General features: G+C 49.3%; 1 protein-coding gene across 1 annotated transcript in view; it reads left to right on the top strand.

Moving 5' to 3' along the window:
• Positions 1-19,693, top strand: part of GPC3 (glypican 3) — a 173,703-nt gene extending 154,010 nt beyond the window's left edge. Inside the window, exon 8 of the mRNA XM_074147608.1 lies at positions 18,537-19,693. Within this exon, the coding sequence (XP_074003709.1) occupies positions 18,537-18,712 (176 nt within the window). The 3' untranslated portion in view covers positions 18,713-19,693. The remainder of the gene's footprint in view (positions 1-18,536) is intronic.
• The last annotated feature ends 1,137 nt before the right edge of the window (positions 19,694-20,830 follow it).

The raw sequence follows: 20,830 nt of genomic DNA, 5'->3' as shown, positions 1-20,830 counted from the left end.
CCAGAGCCACTTCTTATGTGAAAGTCTGCTTGAGATTATGTTTTTAATTATAAGACAGAAAAAAAAAAATGAAATCCAAATGAATTGATTAGACTTTGTTGGAGTGGTATGTCAACGTGCCTTTTATTTATTTATTTATTTATTTTACAACAGAAAATTTGGCTGCATTTTGCCTTTGTTCTGCTTTGGAGCAGTAGCACATTCCCTGTTTTCTGTGGGAATGGAAATCTGACATTTTGACCAGCTTCTGTTGTTTCAGAAAATGTCTTCAATGGTATTTGGGGCTCTCGACAACGTCTTGCTGTCAGTTCCTGCTTTTTGTTTGCTCTTTGCTTCCCGTGGGAGCTGGGATGATGCTCTGCCCTTCCTTCCCATGGGAGGCTGGGGCTGCGCCCAGTGTGGATCTTGAATGCTAAACCCAGCAGTCCCTTTCCTTTCCCTCACCTTCCTTCTTCCGAGGGCCCTTTCTGCATATCCCATTTCTGAGCAGCCAGGAGCTGGTGCCCGAAGTGCTGCCTTAGGGCTGACCCATTGCTGCATGCCGCTGTGTGCCCAGGATGCTACTGCATCCCTTGGCCATCCGCTCCCGTGGTGCATCCCTTGGTCCCATGATGGGCAGGGAGGTATGTGTAGTGGTGGGAGGTACTGCTGGCTGCTGTGGGACCCCTTTCATCGGGTTTGGCAGCTGGAAAGACTGCCAGGACATCTGTCACTGTCTCAATCCAGCACAAGAGTCCCAGCAGGATTTCTAAAATGTAAATTACAAGTGCAATGTGATACACATCCTTTTTCTTTTTTTTTTTTTTTTTTCCCCTCCTTCCTGTTTTAATTCAGTATCTTGAGTCTCTGTAAAATTGTTGTACTGTAAGCTATTTTAGAGTTGCTTGTGTCCCATGGATGCTGGAGACACTTCCTGCATGGGGTGGTGGACATCTGCTGCAGCCTGTTTTCGGACTTTTTTTGCGTTGGGCAGACTGCAGTTGGCAGGTGGGAGGTGGTGGTTTATTATCAGAGTCTGAGTAATATCCTTTGCCTCCCCGATAACTCACCGCTGGCTGCTCTGTGGCTCCGCTATGTTTGCTCGTCCTGTTTGGGTTCTGTGTAGATCATTCAGTAAAAAGTAAATAAAAATAAAAAAAAAAAAGTTGTGTGCTCCCCAAAGTCATCTCAGAACACAGCCTGCAATATCTCTTCCTCTTCCCTTGTCGAGATAAATTATCTTCTAAGGTAAGCACAGAGAATATGAAAGAATGCATTTACGCCCGAAACACTCTGATCTCCCCTTCCCTCTAAGGGCAAACTTCCCCGTTTGTGCTCCAGTGTCTGTTGGCAGGGAGCATCTGGCGTGCTGTCACCTTCCATTTCCCTTCCTGGCACTTGGAGCTTTATTTCTGCCTTTGCAAAGACTGAAAGAGACTCAAGGTCCAGAGGGGGCCACAGAGATGCTGTGAGGACTGGAGCCCCTCTGCTGTGAGGACAGGCTGAGAGAGCTTGGGGGGGGGGTCATCCTGGAGAAGAGAAGGGTCCGGGGAGACATTAGCGCCCCTTCCAGTCCCTAAAGGGGCTTCAGAAAAGCTGGGGAGGGACTCTTGATCGGGGAGGGGAGCCATAGGACAAGGGGAAAGGGTTTGACGCTGAAAGAGGGGAGACTGAGATGAGATGTGGGGAAGAACTTCTTTGCTGCGAGGGTGGTGAGAGCCTGGCCCAGGTTGCCCAGAGAAGCTGTGGCTGCCCCATCCCTGGAGGGGTTCAAGGCCAGGTTGGAGGGGGCTTGGAGCAACCTGGTGTGGTGGGAGGTGTCCCTGCCCAGGGCAAGGGGTGGAACTGGATGACCCTTCCAACTCTAACCGTTCCATGATTCTATAAAGTATGCCCAGCATTGTGCAGCTGACACATGGCTGTGCACGGCCACCTCCCCATGGCTGCTGTATGATCTGTCCGTGGGTGCTTTTGCCAGTGGAGCAGTTTTTCCAAATGTGGGGCCAGTGGCAGATGTCATGTGTCGGGAGGACAATGGAGCAACAAAGCTGAACGGTTTCTCCTGGGCCCCCAGGTCTGTTGACCCTTGTATTTCCAGTGGATGAATACCGGCTGGTGGGTCAGGTTTTGATCTTGGAGGTTCAGCTGACGTCTTTCCATCAAATTTGCTTCTCTAAATATTTTTACTGGCAGCACTGAGTGGCTGAAGGCAGGAAAAGTGGTATGGTACGGTGGGGCAGAGGTAGGTCTGGTACATCGTGGAGCACCCCATGCACGAGTAATTCCACTGAACTCGGTCCTGGGGTGCGTGGGGAGTGGGGCACCAGCTTAAGTACCTTGCTGATACTTAAGTGTCTGCCGTGCCAGACAGTTAATGGTATTAGCAGACGCTAAATAGGTCTTTCTTATTTAGTGGCCTTAATTTATTAAATCAGGCAGCAATGCTCTCGGAAAAGTCGTGCCGGAAAAGGGAGCAGAGCGAGCTGTAAGTTTCCGATTTCTGCTCGATCAGGCCCCTGGAGATCTGTGTGATCTGGTGCATTGGAGGCAGTGCTATTGCAGTGACTCATGAACAGATGTGCCCAATTTACATTGCAGCTTAATACCTTTGTTTAAAAAAAAAAAAAATGTTTTTTCAAGACAGATGTGTTAAAGCAGATGTTTCCAGTAAAATAAATAGTTGTGTGATTTACAAACAACTTCCCACTGCCAGAACTCCTTAGAAAATGTGGAAAAAAGAAAAATGGTTCCGTGTACCAACAGAAAGATAAAATCCAAAAATGCAGACGTAGCAAGGAGGTATTTCTACATGTTGAATGAAAAGAACTGCTGTGCTTGGGTTGGAAAGAAATTGGTTTGAGAGTGATTTTTGGTTGCTAATAGCAGTAAGACTAACCCTGACCAGTTACATACATTAAGGAGCAGAAACCTGTCTGTAAAAATAATTAACCAGGATACGAGGTAACTGGGACCACTGTGTGGGATTGCCTGGAGGTTCCTAAATCCCTTCCATCGCATTGAAACCTACGCTGGGGGACTGGACGGCTGCGGGATTGCACTGACCTGAAAGCAAAGCAAAGAGATGCGGCCCCTATAGCAAACCCTGCTTCAAGGGATCCCTCCCTGGGCTTCTCTCCCTCTGCATCCCACGGCAGGATGGGATGCACAGGGGGATACTTTCTCTGCCTTGACCTTGCAGCTCAGGCTTTCTGGGGCCATGTCTCTGGGTTCCCTTGGGGGGCTGTACGGGTCCACCCGCTCCTCCCAGTTTTTGGGAGGCACAGGCAGGCATGTGCGGAGAAACTCTTGTCTTCTCTGGTCTCTTTGGTCCCACTTTCCACCCGGCTCCATCACGGGGCTGCTGTCACGCAGTGCCTGCAAGCCCACCACTCATGTTACGTACAATCTGACACCCCATGTGGTCTTAATGGGTTTCCCAGGCTGCAGCTGCGGCACAGCCAGCACTTTGTTAGCTGCAGGGGCTGGCAATCCCTTTTTGCCTTCCAGCTCTCTGCTGCACAGGTATCGTATTTTTTTTTTATGCACTCGTCACCTATTTCATCCAGGCATTTATTGCCAAAGAACCGGTGACAGTGGATGGTTGTGGGTCAGCAGGCTGCTTGTTTAAATCCATCATTGCTTGGCCCTGGGCAAATGGCTCGACCACCTTCTAAAAGGACACAGAGTCATCCAGACAGATAGGAAGATGGAAGGCAGCCAGCAAGCCTGAACTGAGCAAAACAGGGAGATCAGGAGGCAGAGAGGATTTCGCTGCTTTGCTAGAGTATCGCAGGAGAGGCCTCTGGAGCGCCCAAGGCTGCATGAGTCCTGTGAGGTGCATGCAGGTTTGACCTGGGAAGGATGCTGCAGCGAAGGATTCAGCAACGGCAGTTTCTGGAGCATCTCGAAAGCACCCTCGCATGTCAGGGTGCCTTCCCATGGCACCCACAGAGCTGCTGTGAGTGCCTCTTGTGGCTTGGAGGGGTTAGGAATGGGCAGAAAAGGCAGCCTGGTGGTCTTCTGCAACCTGTCCCACCCAGGGAGGGGTGGCGCAGCAGCCCAGTAGCCAGCAGCACACAAGGAAGAAATAATTTGAGGAGCTTCTGTTGCTTCTTGGCACATGGATGCGGGATGTCTCATCAGGACTGCCAAGTTCATTGTTAGGAAAAATGACTGCTAACATCAGAGACCTTCTGGGGGTCCTTAAAAATAGAAGATGAGTGGATGCACTGAAAGCTGGCTGTGGGACGGGACTGCTCCTCACCTACCCTGGTATCTCTCTGGGTTCCATGCCTTGCCATAAAGAGTGTTTTCAGAGCAAAGTCTCAAATGGCTACCTTCACAGGGGGACTTGCTGGGACATGCCCAGAGGAATTAAAAGCATCCCAGGAGGAGGCAGCCACTGCTGCAGAGCAACACAGGGCACTCGGTGGTGCTTCGCCCAGCGGTGCTTATGAAGCCTCCTCACAACCTTGCCTCAATTTTAGCCACTAGTGAATGGAGGCTTGTGTTCAGCTCTCAGGGACTGTGAGGCTTCAGCGCTTAATTAATCTCTGCAAGGTGGAGGGTGTAATTAATGCCTGCAGTGTGCTTTGAGACCCTTAGGTGAAAGGCAGAGAGCAGTTGCTGTGCTTTACCTTTCCAGACTGAAACCGCACGGTTGAGTCTGTGCCATGCATCCTCATCCTGGGATGGCTGCTCACCACGTCTTGGTGTTTTGGGGTCTTTTGGGGTCTTTTGATCTCTGCCGTCTCGGGGAGGGCCATGGGGCAGATGCAGCCCTACACATCTTTTATCCCATCCACGCTATGACGCTCCCAACTGGTGCAAATTGTCATGGGGACATGGAGCTGGGTGGAGAAAAAAATCTCCCCTCTCTTAAAAAGGAGCAATCAGGGACATATCCACCTGCTTTCCTGGTGTTTCTACACAGGCTTGTGTAATTTTTTCCTGGAATACCTTTGGTTTTCAGCCATTTCTTCAAACAATGAGGCAAAATTGCTACTAGTTGCTTAATATACTGGTTTTAGATTAAACCATCCTGCAAAGACTAAGCAAACTAGGTTAAAAAAAATGTATATTTTGGTAGCTTAAGGACAGCCAGGCAGATTTCCTTCCCAATATCTATAAACCTTTTTTTCTTGTCAGCATTGTCCTTGTGGGTGTTAAACATAAAGGAGAGGAAAACAGATTGCAGGTATGTTGAGCTCCAGCACAATCAACTGTCATTATTTAAAGAAGATACTTTTAACCAAGTCTTTAAAATTACCTCCTCATTTAGTGATTGTCAGGTGTAAAACTGCAGGTTGTAGGGAATTGTTCCCTGTCACACGCTGTCCCCATGCCATTGCACTTTGGGTGATCTGCAGACGTTTTACACCACTTGCCACCGAGCATTAACAGAAATAAATTAACGCTTTAAAAGCATAAATGTTGCATTTCAGAGGAGTCAGGCAGGATATTTGGAAGGGAAAGAAATGTAAATAGAATGAAATTCTTTAGCAAGATTATTGATATGACAGGACTAAAGGGCTTGGGATTCTGTGAAAAGTGCCTCTTTTCATCCCTCTAATAAGTCCATTACTTGCACTCAGGAATACTTTAAGGTCCTTTTCATGCTGAATCTGGAGTTGAGCATGCTTTGCATTTCAAGCTTTGTCTATGAATCAGTGGAAGCCAAAGTTATTTCTGCTTTAAAATAACAGGAGCAGGGAACAGCTAATCTCTTTTCATTCTGAGTCCTTACATTATTTTACTGGACAGAGTTTGTGTTGGCTACAAAACAGGGCATTCACAAAATCTATGAGAAGGAATTTAGTCTAAGAATGAAGCCTAGATTGCAGTATGCATAAAGGCTCCTTCTCCTAAAGCCATTAAGAAATTCCAAATCTGAGCTAGTTTGAACAGTGACATTAAATTAGCCTTGCTAATTCCAGTAATTCAAGCCGATAGCTGAGTTTACAAATCTACTATTTGAGGCCTTCCCATAATTACAATCTCAATGTGCTTTTCAGCTAAGGTGAGTTGGCACAAAAAAAAAAAAAAAAGATAAATAAATAAAAAGGGGGGAAAATGCTCTTTCTGTTCTGGCTTTTGAGATGAATATCTCTAAAGAGCAGTTAACCAGCTGTATTGCGCCAATAAGATGTCCCCTGTCCTGGACTGGTAAGTTCATTTTGCCTGTAATGCACAAGTGAAACGCAGAAAAGGGACTGGATTTTTTGCTGCTTTGTTTTTTCTGTTGTTTCTTTTCAAAGGAGCGTTGAGGCTGCTGGGGCTTGTAGTTCGGTTTTAAGTTGTTTATTTACAGGTAGTAATTCCTACTGGGAAAAAGAAATTAAAAAAAAAAAAAGAGTCTGACTGTGTTAGGCTCTTTTGTGGGGATGGGGTGGGGGGGAAGCAACCTTTGGTGGATGAATTCAGGTTAGAGCAGGTGGAGCAATGATAAAAAGCAGCACCCCCCTGGAGTGCCTCCATCTTCCTCTGGAGAAGCAGTTGGTTTCCAGATCCTAACACAGCTAGATGTTTCCAGAGTGATGGAAGGGTTTTGAGGGTATGTTTTCAAAGCCATGAGGCACAAACCCATGAAACAAGTAAAAACTGAGTGCGTTATTTAAAAGGGTGTTAATTTTATTAGAACTGAGCTGAGCTAATATAAGGGCGAATGTAAGTATTCACATCGGCGCTTAACTCGGGCTGCAATGTTCATAAAATGTCCTTTTGATCAAGCTGTAAGTGTTTTGATCCTTATTCTATGAGCATCATTCAAAGTGACCTAACTGTAGCTCCAAACAGGCATCTGCAGCTGCAGAAGTCCTTAAGCAATAACAGGTCAGGAACTTGAATGCGTGCTCTGCGGGGAATGCTAATATTGCAATCTTTTTTTTTTTTTTTGTTCCAAATAAGCACGAAAGCACAAAAACTCTCACAAAATAAAAATTCCCAGAAGAAAATTCTTCTGCCACCATTGACTGTGGATACTTGAGTCAAAATATTAAACAGAATGCTGATTTTAATCTATCAGGATAATAACAGCATGGCTGCTAAATATTTTGATATCATCGGCACGTGAGTGTTTGACCTTTCTCCCGTTGATAACGTTGTCACCATTGGCACAGCCAAGTGAAATGTCTTGATTTTTAGAAACCCACCCTGATTTAAGAGGATGTTTTTTCTGCTGGGCACCCGCAGGGCTGGGTGAGGCTCCTGCAGCTCCCAAAATCACAGCAGTGCATTGCCTGGTCCCGTGGAACTTGTTTGGGAAAGGGATGGACCAAAAAGCCTGTGTGGGTCTGGCAGGCATCTCCTCCTCTCCCAGATGCAGGGAGATTTCCTGCCACTGATGCCACTGATTTTCTCTTTTCTGGAAGGATGGATGAGGAGGGAGGCTGAAATGCAGTTCTTGACTTCCAGGAAACTTTTATCTCTAATCTCTGTAATCCGTTTTAGAGAGGATTTTGTGTTTTTTCAAAGGATTTACAAACTGGATTACGTAGCCTTTTTATTTTGATTTTCCACTGTGATTGTGACGTTCCTGAGACTGAGCCGTGAGTGCTGCAGATAGGACAATGTGAGAGGCATTCCTGGACTTGGACCTTGGGGTCCTCTTGCGTTGTCATCTCCTTGTTTCACTGCTCAGCCGATACATGCTTGCCGATGGATGTGTCCCCAGAGCAGTTTGGATGCTCCCATGTGAGCTGTGTGGCCCTGTCCCCAGTACCCTCCATGGCTGCACGTAGAAGGTGACCCAGGGAGGTGCTAGGCAGGAGCACCCATCCCTCCCTCGCTCCTTCCTCCTGGGGTAGGGGCAGCCATGTGGTCTCCTTGAGCTCCACCATGGTCCCAGTCACGAGCACTGGTTTGACAAGGTCCCAGCTGCAGGTTCCCAAGCATGACAGGGAGTCCCTTGCCCCTGGGAAAAAGCAAGCGAGATGAGATGGATCCAGCATACCCTGAGCACCACAACTGCGGTGTCCTGGTGCTCAGCTGGGGTGACGCTGGTTTTCCCGTTGGAGCTGCCACCGATGTCCAGCTCCAGCTTTCAGCACCATCATTCCACTGGTGCTTTAGGACCAGGGTTTGCTCTTGCTCCAGGAGGGAGGCAGGAATCAGCCCCATTTTCATGTCAGATGTACATGCAGCCGGTAAGCAGCTGGGTTTAATTTGGGTCTGTCTCTGCAGCCATGCAGAAGGCAGTGCAAAGCCAGGTCCTGGTTTCAGACTTCAGTGGCTGTTCCTGGGGCTCCTACCAGTGCAGGGAACATGACCTGAAGCTGTTAAAAAGTTCCAGCCTGTGAACTCAACCCTTCTTTTTCTATATAAAGTGGGAAAGTTGGGTATGGTGTTGTTTCCCAGGGCCTCCTGCATTACCCCGATTTTATAGGCTGAAGTCACTTTAATGTTGTTTTAATGCAGAGACAGGGTTTAATTTTTTATTTTTTTATTTTTTTATTTAAGCAGCTTAACGCAATTAAAAAAGCCGGGTGGTGCTATACCCTCTCGGCTCCCTTCCCTTGGCAGCTCTGTCACCTCGACCCATGCTCTGTACAAACGATCCAGGGCCAGCTGGGTTCCCCGGCGTGGGCAGGGGGAGCCTGCTCTCCATCCACACCGGTAATCCTGGGCAATGTAAGAGCCAAAAACCTCTGGGAGTTTCTCCAGGAGTGGAGGCAAGCTGAGCAGATGCCTGTGTAGTGCCATGCCTGAGCCTACCTGCAGGCTCTACTCGTTGCCTGAACAGGTATGTCTGTGCCCAACATGAAGTCTTGGGTCATGGCCTGAAATCTCACTCCAGATTATTTTCCTTGGCATCATGAGCTGTAGCCTGGTGGAAGCTCTGCCAGTTTGATCCCCTGGTTGGAAGTGCTACTCAGGTGCTTCCTTTATCTGCATGCTCAAGGAGGGAAAAAAAAGCTGCCTTTGGTTTTTCTTTTCCTTGCAAGCATAAGGCAATGATGGATGTCCAGGGATTTTTGACTGAGCGTGGACACCGTGCAAAGTCCTGGACCCGTCTGATTGAAGAGGCACGTTTCTGGTTGCCTATTTGGAGGATGAATGCCATGGCCTGAGCCCTGTTCAAGTCTGGTTTCCACACGTGGTGAGTCACAAAAGAAGATGTCAGATGTTCCTGGGTGCTGTAACACCACCATGGGTTTTTCTGATCAAGCATTGAGAAACACCCTTCTGCCTTGAGGGCTGCTTTTAGGAGCTAGCATCTGGAAAGCAGGGACCGGTGCTGTTCCCCTTAGGACTGTGTCTTGGTGGGTCTTGCTGGTATATGAATGTCACTAAGTGTCCTGAGCTTGAGAACTGAAGGCCAACATGTAGCAGGCAAGAGCTGCCTGTCCTGGTCAAATCCAAAGAGCTTTTGGGGGAGCAAAGATGAAGGAGAAAATTTCAGTTTGATGTGGCGATGTTGGTTTTCATTATTAGAGGAAATACAAAGCATTTCATTTTGCTCTGCTGTCACTGGGAACGTTAGTTCCCGAAATCAGGACTGCCCTGAGGTGCCTCAGGTGACAGCAGCATGATCAGAATCATAGAATTGTTTTGGCTGGAAAGAGACCTTCAAGATCATCAAGTTCAATCATTAACTTAACACTGCCAAGTCCACCACTAATCCATGTCCCTCAGTACCACATCTACACGTCTTTTAAATACCTCCAGGGATGGTGCCTCAACCCCTTCCCTGGGCAGCCTGTTCTAATGCTTAATAACCCTTTCCATGAAGAAATTGTTCCTAATATCCAATCTGAACCTCCCCTGGCGCAACTTGAGGCCGTTTCCTCTTGTTCCATTGCCTGTGACTTGGGAGAAGAGACCCACCCCCCCCGGCTGTACCCTCCTTTCAGGCAGTTGTAGAGAGCGAGAAGGTCTCCCCTCAGCCTCCTTTTCTCCAGGCTGAACACCCCCAGCTCCCTCAGCCGCTCCTCACAAGACTTGTGCTCCAGACCCCTCACCAGCTCCGTTGCCCTTCTCTGGACACGTTCCAGCCCCTCAGAGTCTTTTTTGTGGTGAAAGGCCCAAAACTGGACACAGCCCTCGAGGTGGGGCCTCACCAGTGCCCAGTACAGGGGGACGGTCACTGCCCCAGTGCCGCTGGCCATTCTATTGCTGATACAGGCCAGGATGCTGTTGGTCTCCTTGGCCACCTGGGCACACTGCTGGCTCATATTCAGCTGCTTTTGACCAGTAACCCCAGGTCCTTTTCCACCAGGCAGCTCCAGCCACTCTTCCCCCAGCCTGGAGCACTCATGGGATTGGTGTGACCCAAGGGCAGGACCCTCACACCATTGGCCTCAGGCCATTGATCCAGCCTGTCCAGATCCCTCTGTACAGCCTTTCTCCCTCAAGCAGATCAACACTCCTGCCCAGCTTGGTGTTGTGTGTGAACTTACTGAGTGTGAAGGATATTAAACAGAACAGGGCCCCATACCGAGCCCTGGGGAACACCACTTGTGACCAGCCACCAACTGGATTTAACTCCATTCACCACGTTCCAGACAGTTTTTCTCCCAGCAAAGCATACACCCATCCAAGCAGTGAGCAGTTTGTCCAGGAGAATGCAGTGGGAAACGGTATCAAAGGCTTTACTAAAGTCTAGGTAGACAACATCCACAGCCTTTCCCTCATCAACTAAGCGGGTCACCTTGTCATAGAAGGAGATCAGGTTTGTCAGGCAGGACCTGCCTTTCATGAACCCATGCTGACTGGGCCTGATCGTCTGGTTGTCCTGTATGTGCCATGGGATGGCACTCAAGATGATCTGCTCCATAACCTTCCCTGGCACCAAGGTCAGACCAACAGGCCTGTAGTTCCCTCGATCCTCCTTCCAGTCCTTCTTGTAGATGAGCATCATGTTTGCTAGCCTCTAGATGACTGGGACTTCCTCAGTTTGCCAGGACTGCTGACAAATGATGGAAAGTAGCTTGATGAGCACTCACACCAGCTTCCTCGGGTAGATCCCATCCAGCCCTATAGACTTGTGCGTGTTTAAGTGGTGTAGCAGGTCCCTCACTGTTTCCCCTTGGATTATGGGGTCTTCATTCTGCTCCCTGTCCCTGTCTTCCAGCTCAGGGGGCTGGGTACTCAGGGAACAACTGGTCTTACTGTTAAAGCCTGAAGCAAAGAAGGCATTAAGTACCTCAGCCTTTTCCTCATCCTTGGTCACTATGTTTCCCCCTGCATCCAATACAGGATGGAGATTCTCCTTAGACCTCCTTTTATTGCTAATGTATTTATAGAAATATTTTTAATTGTCTTTTATGGCAGCAGCCAGATTAAGTTCTAGTTGAGCTTTGGCCCTTTAATTTTCTCCCTGCATAACCTCACAATGTCCTTGTAGTCCTTCTGAGTAGCCTGTGCTTTCTTCCAAAGGTCAAACACTCTCTTTTCCCCCCTGAGTTTCAGCCAAACCTCTCTCTTCAGTCAGGCCAGTTTTCTTCCCCACCAGCTCATCTTTTCGCACATGGGGACAGCCCACTCCTGCACCTTTAGGATTTCCTTCTTGAAGTATGTCCAACCTTCCTGGACTCCTTTGCCCTTCAGGACTGCCCCCCAAGGGACTCTGTCAACCCATCTCTTAAACAGGGATCACTTTCTGGGTTTAGACCTTGAAGGTCTCCAAAGCAGGAGAGGGTGATGCCACGTCTGGGTGGGCTGAGGTACATGGGGGCCCTGCAGGGACACAGCTTGACCCAGTCCTGTATTGCTGCCTCATAAATCACTTCACTTCTATGCATACTCTTCTGTTTCCAGCTTTTCCTCTTTTTCTTTCTTGACTCCTGCCTTTGTAGATGCTTTTGGCTGTCCATGTTTAGCTCCCTATTTTTCAGTTCTCCTGTCCTAAGTTCCTTTACATAGCAGCTCTCTTTCTGGATAGTGCAGCTGGATATCAGACTGGGGCATGCAGCTTCATCATCAAAGTACAAGGACTCTGGCGCTTCAAATTAATAATGCTAATGAGATTTGTTAATTTTTAATAGATTACATGAGCGCGTTTTGCTAAACACGTTTTTGTGGCTCCGCTCTGCGAGTACACTTCAGAAACTCTTTCACTTGCTGCCAAAGGGAAAATGATTAATGCAATTGCAGACGCCAGATTCTCTTCAGGGCAAATCTGGAGCACACCAAGGAGCAAACAGGAATTTAATGAGTATGTTTTAAGAGTAAACATAGGCTCAGGTCATAAATGATAACCCTTCCTCGCCACCAGCCTTTGGCCAAGGTGGGTTGGAAGAGTAGTTGCTCGAATTGGAGTCATGGTATATGTGTTGCGTTTTTGGAGGCATTTTGTTCCTTTGTCCCATTGAAAGCTTGAGGACATCCATCAATGAGACTTTTGTGGTAGTGCTGGAGGTTGGGGAGCCAGGGTGTGTGCACTGGCTGCCTCGCAGAGCTCATGGCCAATTGCCCTGTGTACCCTGAGCATCACCTGGTTGCACCCCTAGTGCGGGGCTGAGCTGGAGCTTCCTCATCGCTCTATGTTGGATGACCAAATCAACCTGGTTGCCACCCTCCAGGTTGCTTCAGTCTTGGGTGAATTTTCCCCAAATTGGTGCTGGTTTTGTGGTGGTGCCTGCAGTCTTTGGGTCACTCATGGACGCAGGCTGCAGGCCATCAGCAGCACGCTGGCAGCCGGGATGTGTCGAAGAGCAAGTGGGATAAAAGTCTTGGTTTGCAAATCAGCAATCCCAAACCCGATTGCCTTAGGTTTCTGCCCAGGAAGTTGGTTCTACTGCTCACTGCTGAGCTGTGCCAGGCTCCCTCAGCCACATTGCCGACGGCAGCGGGATGGTGTTGAGCCGGATTTTTTTTTTTTTCTTCTATTTTTTTCCAAATCCATATTGCCAAGAGCCGCACCTCCTAAATTGCTGCGGAGGAGGTGGAAAAGCAGAGGCACAAGACCATGCACATGCTGCGTATCCACCTCCGTGATCTCACAACCGTGCCAACACAAGCATCGTGGACAGCCCTGGCTCAGCGCTTTAATTACGCGCTGGCACGGCCACACCTATGGCTGGGCTGTTGGAGCTCCTTGCGCAAGAACACAACTGGCAAACTTGTTGGCGCTCCAGGATTTTAATGGTAATAAGCCAGAGGGCAAAACCTCCCTGGTGAGACGAAACCGTGCTTGGCTAGGCGTTTGGAAGAGTTTTGGGGAAGCAGAGGGCTGGGGATCCCAGCTCTCTCTGCGCAGTTGTGACCATGTGTGCCATGTAACTCCATGGATGGGCTCAGATGTTGTCTTTGTGGAGGCAGAGGTGTGTTTGTAGATTAAGCTGTCTGCATGAGAAAGCCAGGTAACTGGGGGCTGAGGTGAGCAGAGCTTTTGGTGTTCCAACAGGAAGAGTTTGGGATGAAATTGGAGTGTTCTTCTACCTTTCAGGTGCAAACACCCGTGAGAGTGAAGTGACCAGAGCTGTAGAGATGGAGAGAGTTGGCAGCCAGGGTCGGGCAGTCTGGTCTGTGGGATCACAGGCTCTTACACTTCACCTTGTAATGAGTTATAAATACTTAAAGGGTGGGAGTCAGGAGGATGGGGCCAGTCTTTTTTCAGTGGTGCCCAGTGACAGGACAAGAGGAAACAGGCACACACTTGAACATAAGAAGTTCCATCTAAACATGAGGAGGAACTTCTTCCCTTTGAGGGTGGCAGAGCCCTGGAGAGGCTGCCCAGAAAGGTGGTGGAGTCTCTGTCTCTGGAGACATTCAAAACTTGCCTGGACACGTTCCTGTGCAACCTGCTCTGGGTGGACCTGCTCTGGCAGGGGAGTTGGACTAGATGATCTCCAGAGGTCCCTTCCAACCCCATAGCATTCTGTGATTCTGTCAGTCAACAGCTTTGGCTTGACTCAGACATCTCTCCCTTTAAGAAACCTAGGCTTGCTTTGGAGTCTGCCGCATCCCCTGGCAATTTTTTCCTCACACTGGTGATGCTTCCCGCTTAGAAAAATTAAATAAAGCAACGCACCCCAGAGATTGTAATTCCTGTTGGCGATGGCAGCATGTGCTTTCCTAGACAAATCCTGAAGGACGTGCACAGGCAGATGTTCACAACTGACCATGAGAGCTGCAGGAGCTTGCCAACGTGCCCTACTTGTCGCTGACATTTCCACTTGATGTGTTTTGCGCTTTATTGGAAACACATGGTCACCACCCATTCCCTAGTCCCTTCACACTGCAGAGTTTCCGTCATTTGCAAACAAGAGCCATCACCATGTCCCCGCCAGCGCTTTGCCCCAGTCGGCAGCCTCCTTTGGTGAACACGCTGCGTTAGGCACGATCTGGGGGGATCCCCTTTGCACCCGTTGCCACTGCGCATGGCACAGGTGACAAGTGACACCCCCGAGTGGTTTTCAGGCATGGCCATCCATTACGACTCTGTTACTATATTAGGTCCATCACTGGAGCCATCTGCCGGGGCAGGCTTCCAGGCGGGCAGCCCAGACGCCTGCCTGCAAGATGACATTCCCAGGCTGCAGGCAGCAGCCGAGCCACCCTGCAGGAGCCGGGCACCGTCCTCTTGGAGGTCATTTGCCAGAGTGGCATTTGCTAGCGGTTCTTTGCTTAAGACTGCATCGTCCTTTTAGGGGTGAAAAGGGGTGTTTCAGTAGGCAGGGGTGGCTTTGGCACGGGAACGCCTGCTGTAACGCTGCCGGCGTGCCGGTACTCATCCTCCCGGCGTCTTCTGCGCCAGCTGCCCTGGGACTTATTATACCAACTCGAACCCCATCTCCTCCCACTTCAGCCGCCTTCTGTAGCTGGCTGCAAAGCTAGTGTGGCTCAGCAAGAGCTTTTTAACCATTCCTGCCCCATAATCTCGAGCAGAGTCGCTACGCTTAATTCTCATCCCAATCCACAGAAAAACACCACCACGTGGTTTTGCGGGCAGGGAAGGGGCGCGTTGTAGAGCTGGCAGCGGGTTTTGTTGCCCACCCTGTGAGACATGGGAAGCTTTTGCTGTCCTGGGAGCGCGGCACAGCACAGCAGCTTTGTGTGAGAGGGGCTTTTCTTACAAAGGATGCTTCCGGAGGGACCGGCTTGTGTTCGGCTGGAGACCTTTCACCAGCTGCCTGAGGCCTCCGGGAAACAGCACGGCATGCTCGGCTTGCATGCGGGGGATGGGGGTGGGGAGAGGGGGGAAAAAGCAGAGCTAATGATTGACTATTATTTTAAGGGGATTATCTAATCCACAGCCCAGAGGACAAGAGGGGCCAAAATGAGAGAAGATTGAACACGTAATTAGTGCAGATTGTTGGTAATACCCTCTGGATTCTGACTGATTATAAACAGAAACAGATTTTTCTAGTTTTCCCCCCTCTCCTCCCCCTCCCAAAAAAAAAGCCTTTGCAGGCCAAAGGGCTGCTTTGTAGAAGAAACTGTCGCAAATTAAGTAGGTGTTCAGAGCTGGGGCAGCAGAGAAGTTTGGTGCAGAAGATGGCTGGGGAGCGGGCAAGGAGAGGAGCAGCTTCTTTTGGGTTATTTTGCAGCGTAAAGGCAGAGTTTTGGGTGGAAGTTCCCCAAATGGTGTACATGGGAGGTTATTTGCTGCCACCCCACCGTCCATCCTGCAGCTCCATCCCTGGTGCTGGGGCTCCTTCTCTCCCAGAGACTTGGGGAGCAGGAAGGTGCAGGGATGCAGCAGTGACCTGGACTAACCGGGGATCCTAACGAAGGCTGAAAACCATAACGAAACCCCCTCAGGAAGTACCTGATTAGGAAGGCTTGCTAATTGGCATCCCTGGATTTGAAATATGATGATGATTATTGTATATTTTTAACATTGTTATTGCCTGGACCTGGTTATCAGCTGCCTCAGGTCTGTTAGAGGCTAATACTTTTTATTTTCCTTTTCCTCCCGTGTACCAAAGGTCAGTAGAAGTTAAGTGAAAGGGATTTGCAAGAGTTATGAGCCCATTATTAATACAAAATAAAAGATGTATGGCTAAATCCATCAAGCCTAAAAATACAATTGGGCACAACTAAACCCAGAGAAGGAAACAATGGAAGGAACAGTGAAAACAAACGGCACACCCAAGCATTAAGCTTCTGAAGCAGTTAAACAAGGCTAGGAAAATAGCTCTCAGACTTCTGATGACAAGAGGGTTTGTGTTCTCTTCTCTTCTCTTTAAATTTGGTCAAAGAGGATGAATGAGAGAATTGCCATTCCCATTTGGGTGAAATGCCAAGATTTAAAAAAATTGCCCTTACTCAAGTTCAGGTGAAATGCCAGAATCTGAACATTTCTTGTGTAAAAGAACATGTTGTCTGAGATGATGATTCTGATACACTCTGGCTGAACGTATCCAACATGATTCAGCTGCTGCATTGTGAACTGCAAAGGAGTCTCGCATCTCATAAATTACAACATCGCAGAATGAGACTTTAAATGGGAACATCAAAACCCTTTGTGCTGTTAAGGACCTTGCTGAAATCCCCTTTTGTTTCAAATCTATTTTCTAAACTGAAGGCAAGAGTAGCTATTCAGATCCCGTGAATTTTCTTAGTTTTGAGAGCAAATATGCTACCCCAAAAGCCCTGCCCACTAGCTGCAGATCGCTGGCCCGGAAACAGGTGGGTGCCTGATGGCACTGTGACCCCATGGGGCATCTTTTAGGCTTGAGGAGTCTTTGGAGTGTGTGGAAACACCTTCCAAAAGGCACCAGGGCAGGTCATCATTGCTCTGATGGGACATTGTACCAGCTGAGGAGTCTTGTGTAAAACAATGAACGGCAAAATAATCTGCTGCGATTTTATTAACATAAAGTCCCTTCACTTATTCTGCAGAAAATAAGCTTGGGAAAATAAGCTTATGGTGCAGCCAGGCTGCTCCCAAACTGCCCTGGAGCCTGAGCATCCCTTGTGCCAGAGGGACTTTTTGTTTCTGTGCTTGGAAAGCACCACAGAATGGGCAGAGGTGGCCTCCAGGTGCATCCCTTTCAGGGTGGCACTTTTTCCTGCTCTGCCTGGGGGTCTGCAGCTCTGGGGGACAGCAGAATATCTGTACTATTAAGAAGAAAAGCAGGAAAGCTGTGGAGAAGAGGAATCCCAGCATCTATGGGAATCTCCTGGAGGAGTCAGAGTTGACCAGGTGGGTTTTGCTTGCACCTGGCCCTGGGTGTGGGGGGATATCTGCTCCCCTTCAGCCGGTTCTCACCCTCTTTGATGGCCTGGGCTGACTCACTTGTCGCACTAACATTGTTATGCTTTTGTTTTGTAGTGTTTGGGTATTTTTGATTAAGAAATGCTGCCTGTTTGCTTTGGCAGTGGTGCTCGTTGGATTGATGTGGCGTTTTTTAGCTGGAGTGTTTATGCAGCCTCTTGGATTCTTTCTCAGGGGCGGGGTGGGATGATCCAAACCTGTCAGTATGCTGGTGATCCACGAGGACTTGTGAAAGGCTTGAGCCAGGGTCTCTTCTGATGGAAACCACCAGCTTCCTCCAGTTCCAAGGGCCAGGCTCTGGGGATGAGACAGGCAGGCTTAACTGATTCCCATCCAGGCGAGAAACCTGGACCCCAGAAGGAGGCGGCAGCAGCATGAGAAAGGGTCTGAGGAACCCATTGCCTTAATCGAAGCACAGGTGCACCCTCTCGGTCTGGATGCTCGGCAGGTACAGATGCCCCAGGTAGATCTGGCTGATGGCGTCTTAAAACACCTTAGGCTTTTTGTTCTCAGCCCTGAGAATTGCTGATTTCTTGCCTTTCCGCATTGTCTATTTGGACTTTTTTTATTCCCAGGGAGACAAGGGCGACTATAACTTACTGCTCAGCAGGTCCCTTGCAGCCAGTGATGGGTCGCCACAAGCTTTTCCCCTGTTAATGTCATGCTTCTCTGCCAGAACTATCAAAACTTTTATCCTAGGCATTTTCTTGGGTTGGAGCTCCCATGTGCTTCATCTCCAAGTCCCCGTGTTGCAACACTGGCATGTCCAGGGTGCGTGATCCATTTGCATTCCTCACTCTCCAGTGCTTTGATGAGGTGGTCAGAGCATGGGATGGATGTGTTGAAAGTGCTGTAAGGAGCATATTTTGCACACACTTATGTAAGAAAGACTACAGAAATGCAGAAACACAGAGCTCCTCAGGTCCCCCAGCCAGGAGGTATTTGGAGAGCACGGCCTTCTGCTGCCTCTGGGTTGGGAGGACTATTTGTGCTCGTTCTGATTTCCACGTCCTTGCGGTGCCTGGCGAGTGGACACAGTCTGCATTGCTAAACACCCGCTCCAAAGCTCAGCTGATGTTCTTCGGGAGCAGCTCTCCAGTGAGCCAGATCTTCTTACTGGGGCACCTTATAGTTGTGATGTTTTGGTCTTTCCAAGCATAAGGTTTGGTGTAAGGTACTGGGAGGTGCTCTGGGGCTGGCTGCAGCACTGACAAGATGTTTGCTAAGCTCTTCTGGCCCATCCACCCCCACTGTGATGCCTTTGACTGCTGTCCCCAGCTGCCGGCACAGGCCACCCCGGGAACCCCGCTGCTGGCGGGGGCTGGATGTGCTGTCTGTTGGGATGCCAGCACGCACCCCCTCTTATTCACCACCTCTCTCCTTCTGCTTTCAGAGCTAGCGTACGACCTGGATATGGATGATGCCTCTGCAAACAAGCAGCTTCTGAATCAGCAAAGCAAAGACAGTGGCGCGGTCCCCAGCAGCGACCCTGGGAGTGCAGCCCCCCGGCCCGGCCCTGCCGCTGCTGTCGCCCTGGTCCTGCTGCTGCTGCTGGGCCACCAGCCATGAGCGGTGCCGGCGGCATCGCTGGGTATCTCTCCATGCCTTTTTTGAATGAGGAAGACATTTGGAACCTCTCCTGAAATACATGCACATTTCCAAAGACAGGGCAAGTAACTTGAGTCAGTTTTATAAAAGAGTGTGGTATCTTCACACACACAAGAAAAGAGTTTGTTCATGGTAAACTAGTAAATACCTAACAGTGCTTTTTAAAGATAATCCTGTTTAATGTAAGAAGGTTGATATTAAATTATGTTCCTCGGAGTTTTTGAAGACTGAGGTCTCCATTGCAGTTAAGTTGAAGGCCATATTTCATCTTGAGTTGTTGGAATATGCATGGGGTACAGAACACCTACAACTTATGACAGACTTTCAGCAAATATCAGCCCCCTGGTCCTAGCTGACTTAATACAGATTTTGTCTGCAGTTCAAGCAGTTTTTGTACTTACTCCAAATTTGAGGCTCACCCCTAGGAATCTGGCCAGGCACATAGAATGGAGGGTGTGTGAAGATGGAAGAGAGAAGATCAGCCATAAAGCAGGAGGAAGGATGCTGCGGACGAGGAGTTATCATGCGCCGGGATTGTCGTGGAGACGTGCTCCCATGGGCACAAACCACATTTGCATTGCAAGTTGCAGGTGATTTTGCTGCTCGTCTCCCAGCCAGGTCCTGTGAAGCCTTTCAGTGCAAGCGGCTGGTTCCCTCCAGCAGCCCCGCAGCCCATGCAGTGCCCTGGTTTCATTCTTCAGAAGCGAGGCACCTCCTTTCCCATGGGAAATCTGCAAACACAGCTCCAGCCAAAGGACAGACGGCGTGGATGTACATGCTGTGCTTTATGGGGATGAATAACGGGCGTCCAACGCATTGTGCTAGGAGGGAGGAAAAGAAAAGGATTTACAGGAGCCTGAGGCAGATGAAACTCTTACTCACGTGTTTCTTTGCATGTTGCTTTACTTAAGCTGTCTCTAAAATAAAAGTCGGTTGCTCTATAAACGGTGCGCTGGAAGTAGCCTCCCACGTGTGCGAGGTGATGCTCTGCCTTGTTCCTGGAGCGGGCAGCTTGGAAGGGCTAACAGCGGCCGGCTCGGGGGCACCAGGGAAAGGCTTGGCTTCATCTGATTAAATGAATGGGCTGGAGCCAGGGAGTGTTTGGTTTGGTTCCTGGCCAAAATGGTTACATATTTCTGTTTAAGATGCTGCCTTTACTAGAGTGATTACATCCAAAGTATCTCAAGCCGTTGTGTGTGCACGTACACGTGCACACACACACTCACGTGCACATGCGTGCTTTAAATACTTGTGTGCCTCAACTTTTTGAAAGCAACTCTATGTTTGGAAGAAAGTAGATAAATCCGAACCATGCAATCAGATGGTTTGGAGAGCAGGAACTTTGTCCGGTCTCAGTGGTGGGGCTGATGTGGCTGACCCTGATGTGAAGCATTGGGACTGCGGGAAGTGCTTCAGGAGCTGTGGCAGAGGGAGAACCGGCTGCTCACCCTGCTCCTGATGGAGAGGAGCGGATCTGCGCTAAGCCAAGCCCTGGTGTGACCTGCTGGTTAATGGTCGGAGAGCTTTCCTCTGGGTTTCAGACCCCTTGTGTCCCATCTGCATCAGGGTGAGCACTGGGGACGCTTGGGCAGTGCTGGTGCTGTACAGTATTCCTGTAAGTGCTGGGGTTTTTTCCATCCACACCCGTGTGATGCGTATTTGTATATGTGATTTGTATTTTACATGTTCGCAAAACAAATTGCAGTCCTCTCCATCTCTCGGGATTGAAGGGGTCCTGGTGCATGGGGGTGATGCGGGAGAGAGCCATTGGCGTTGCCGTTAGAGGCATTTCTTGACCCTCCTGCTACTTCACACTCATGTTGGCCCAGCTCTCCCCATCATCCCCACTCTCTGCGCCACAGCTGGCTGTGCCCATCAGCCTCTGCTCCACCAAAGGGAATATTTTATTAGTGCCACTTGAAATTCCATGGCTTCTTCCCTTCTGATCATTTCCTTTCATCCTCCTGGAGCGCTGGGGGTGGGAGCCGCTGGGTTTGTTTGGAGATGATGTGCTGCTTCTGACTCGCCAGGTATCCCTGGTACCAGCGCGGGGATGTTCTCTCCTCTGATATTGCGTGG

This window comes from Numenius arquata, chromosome 5 (assembly GCF_964106895.1).
Source record: "Numenius arquata chromosome 5, bNumArq3.hap1.1, whole genome shotgun sequence".
NCBI lineage: Eukaryota > Metazoa > Chordata > Aves > Charadriiformes > Scolopacidae > Numenius > Numenius arquata.
Note: the sequence above shows the minus strand (reverse complement) of the source record. Positions and strands in the feature narration are given on the sequence as shown.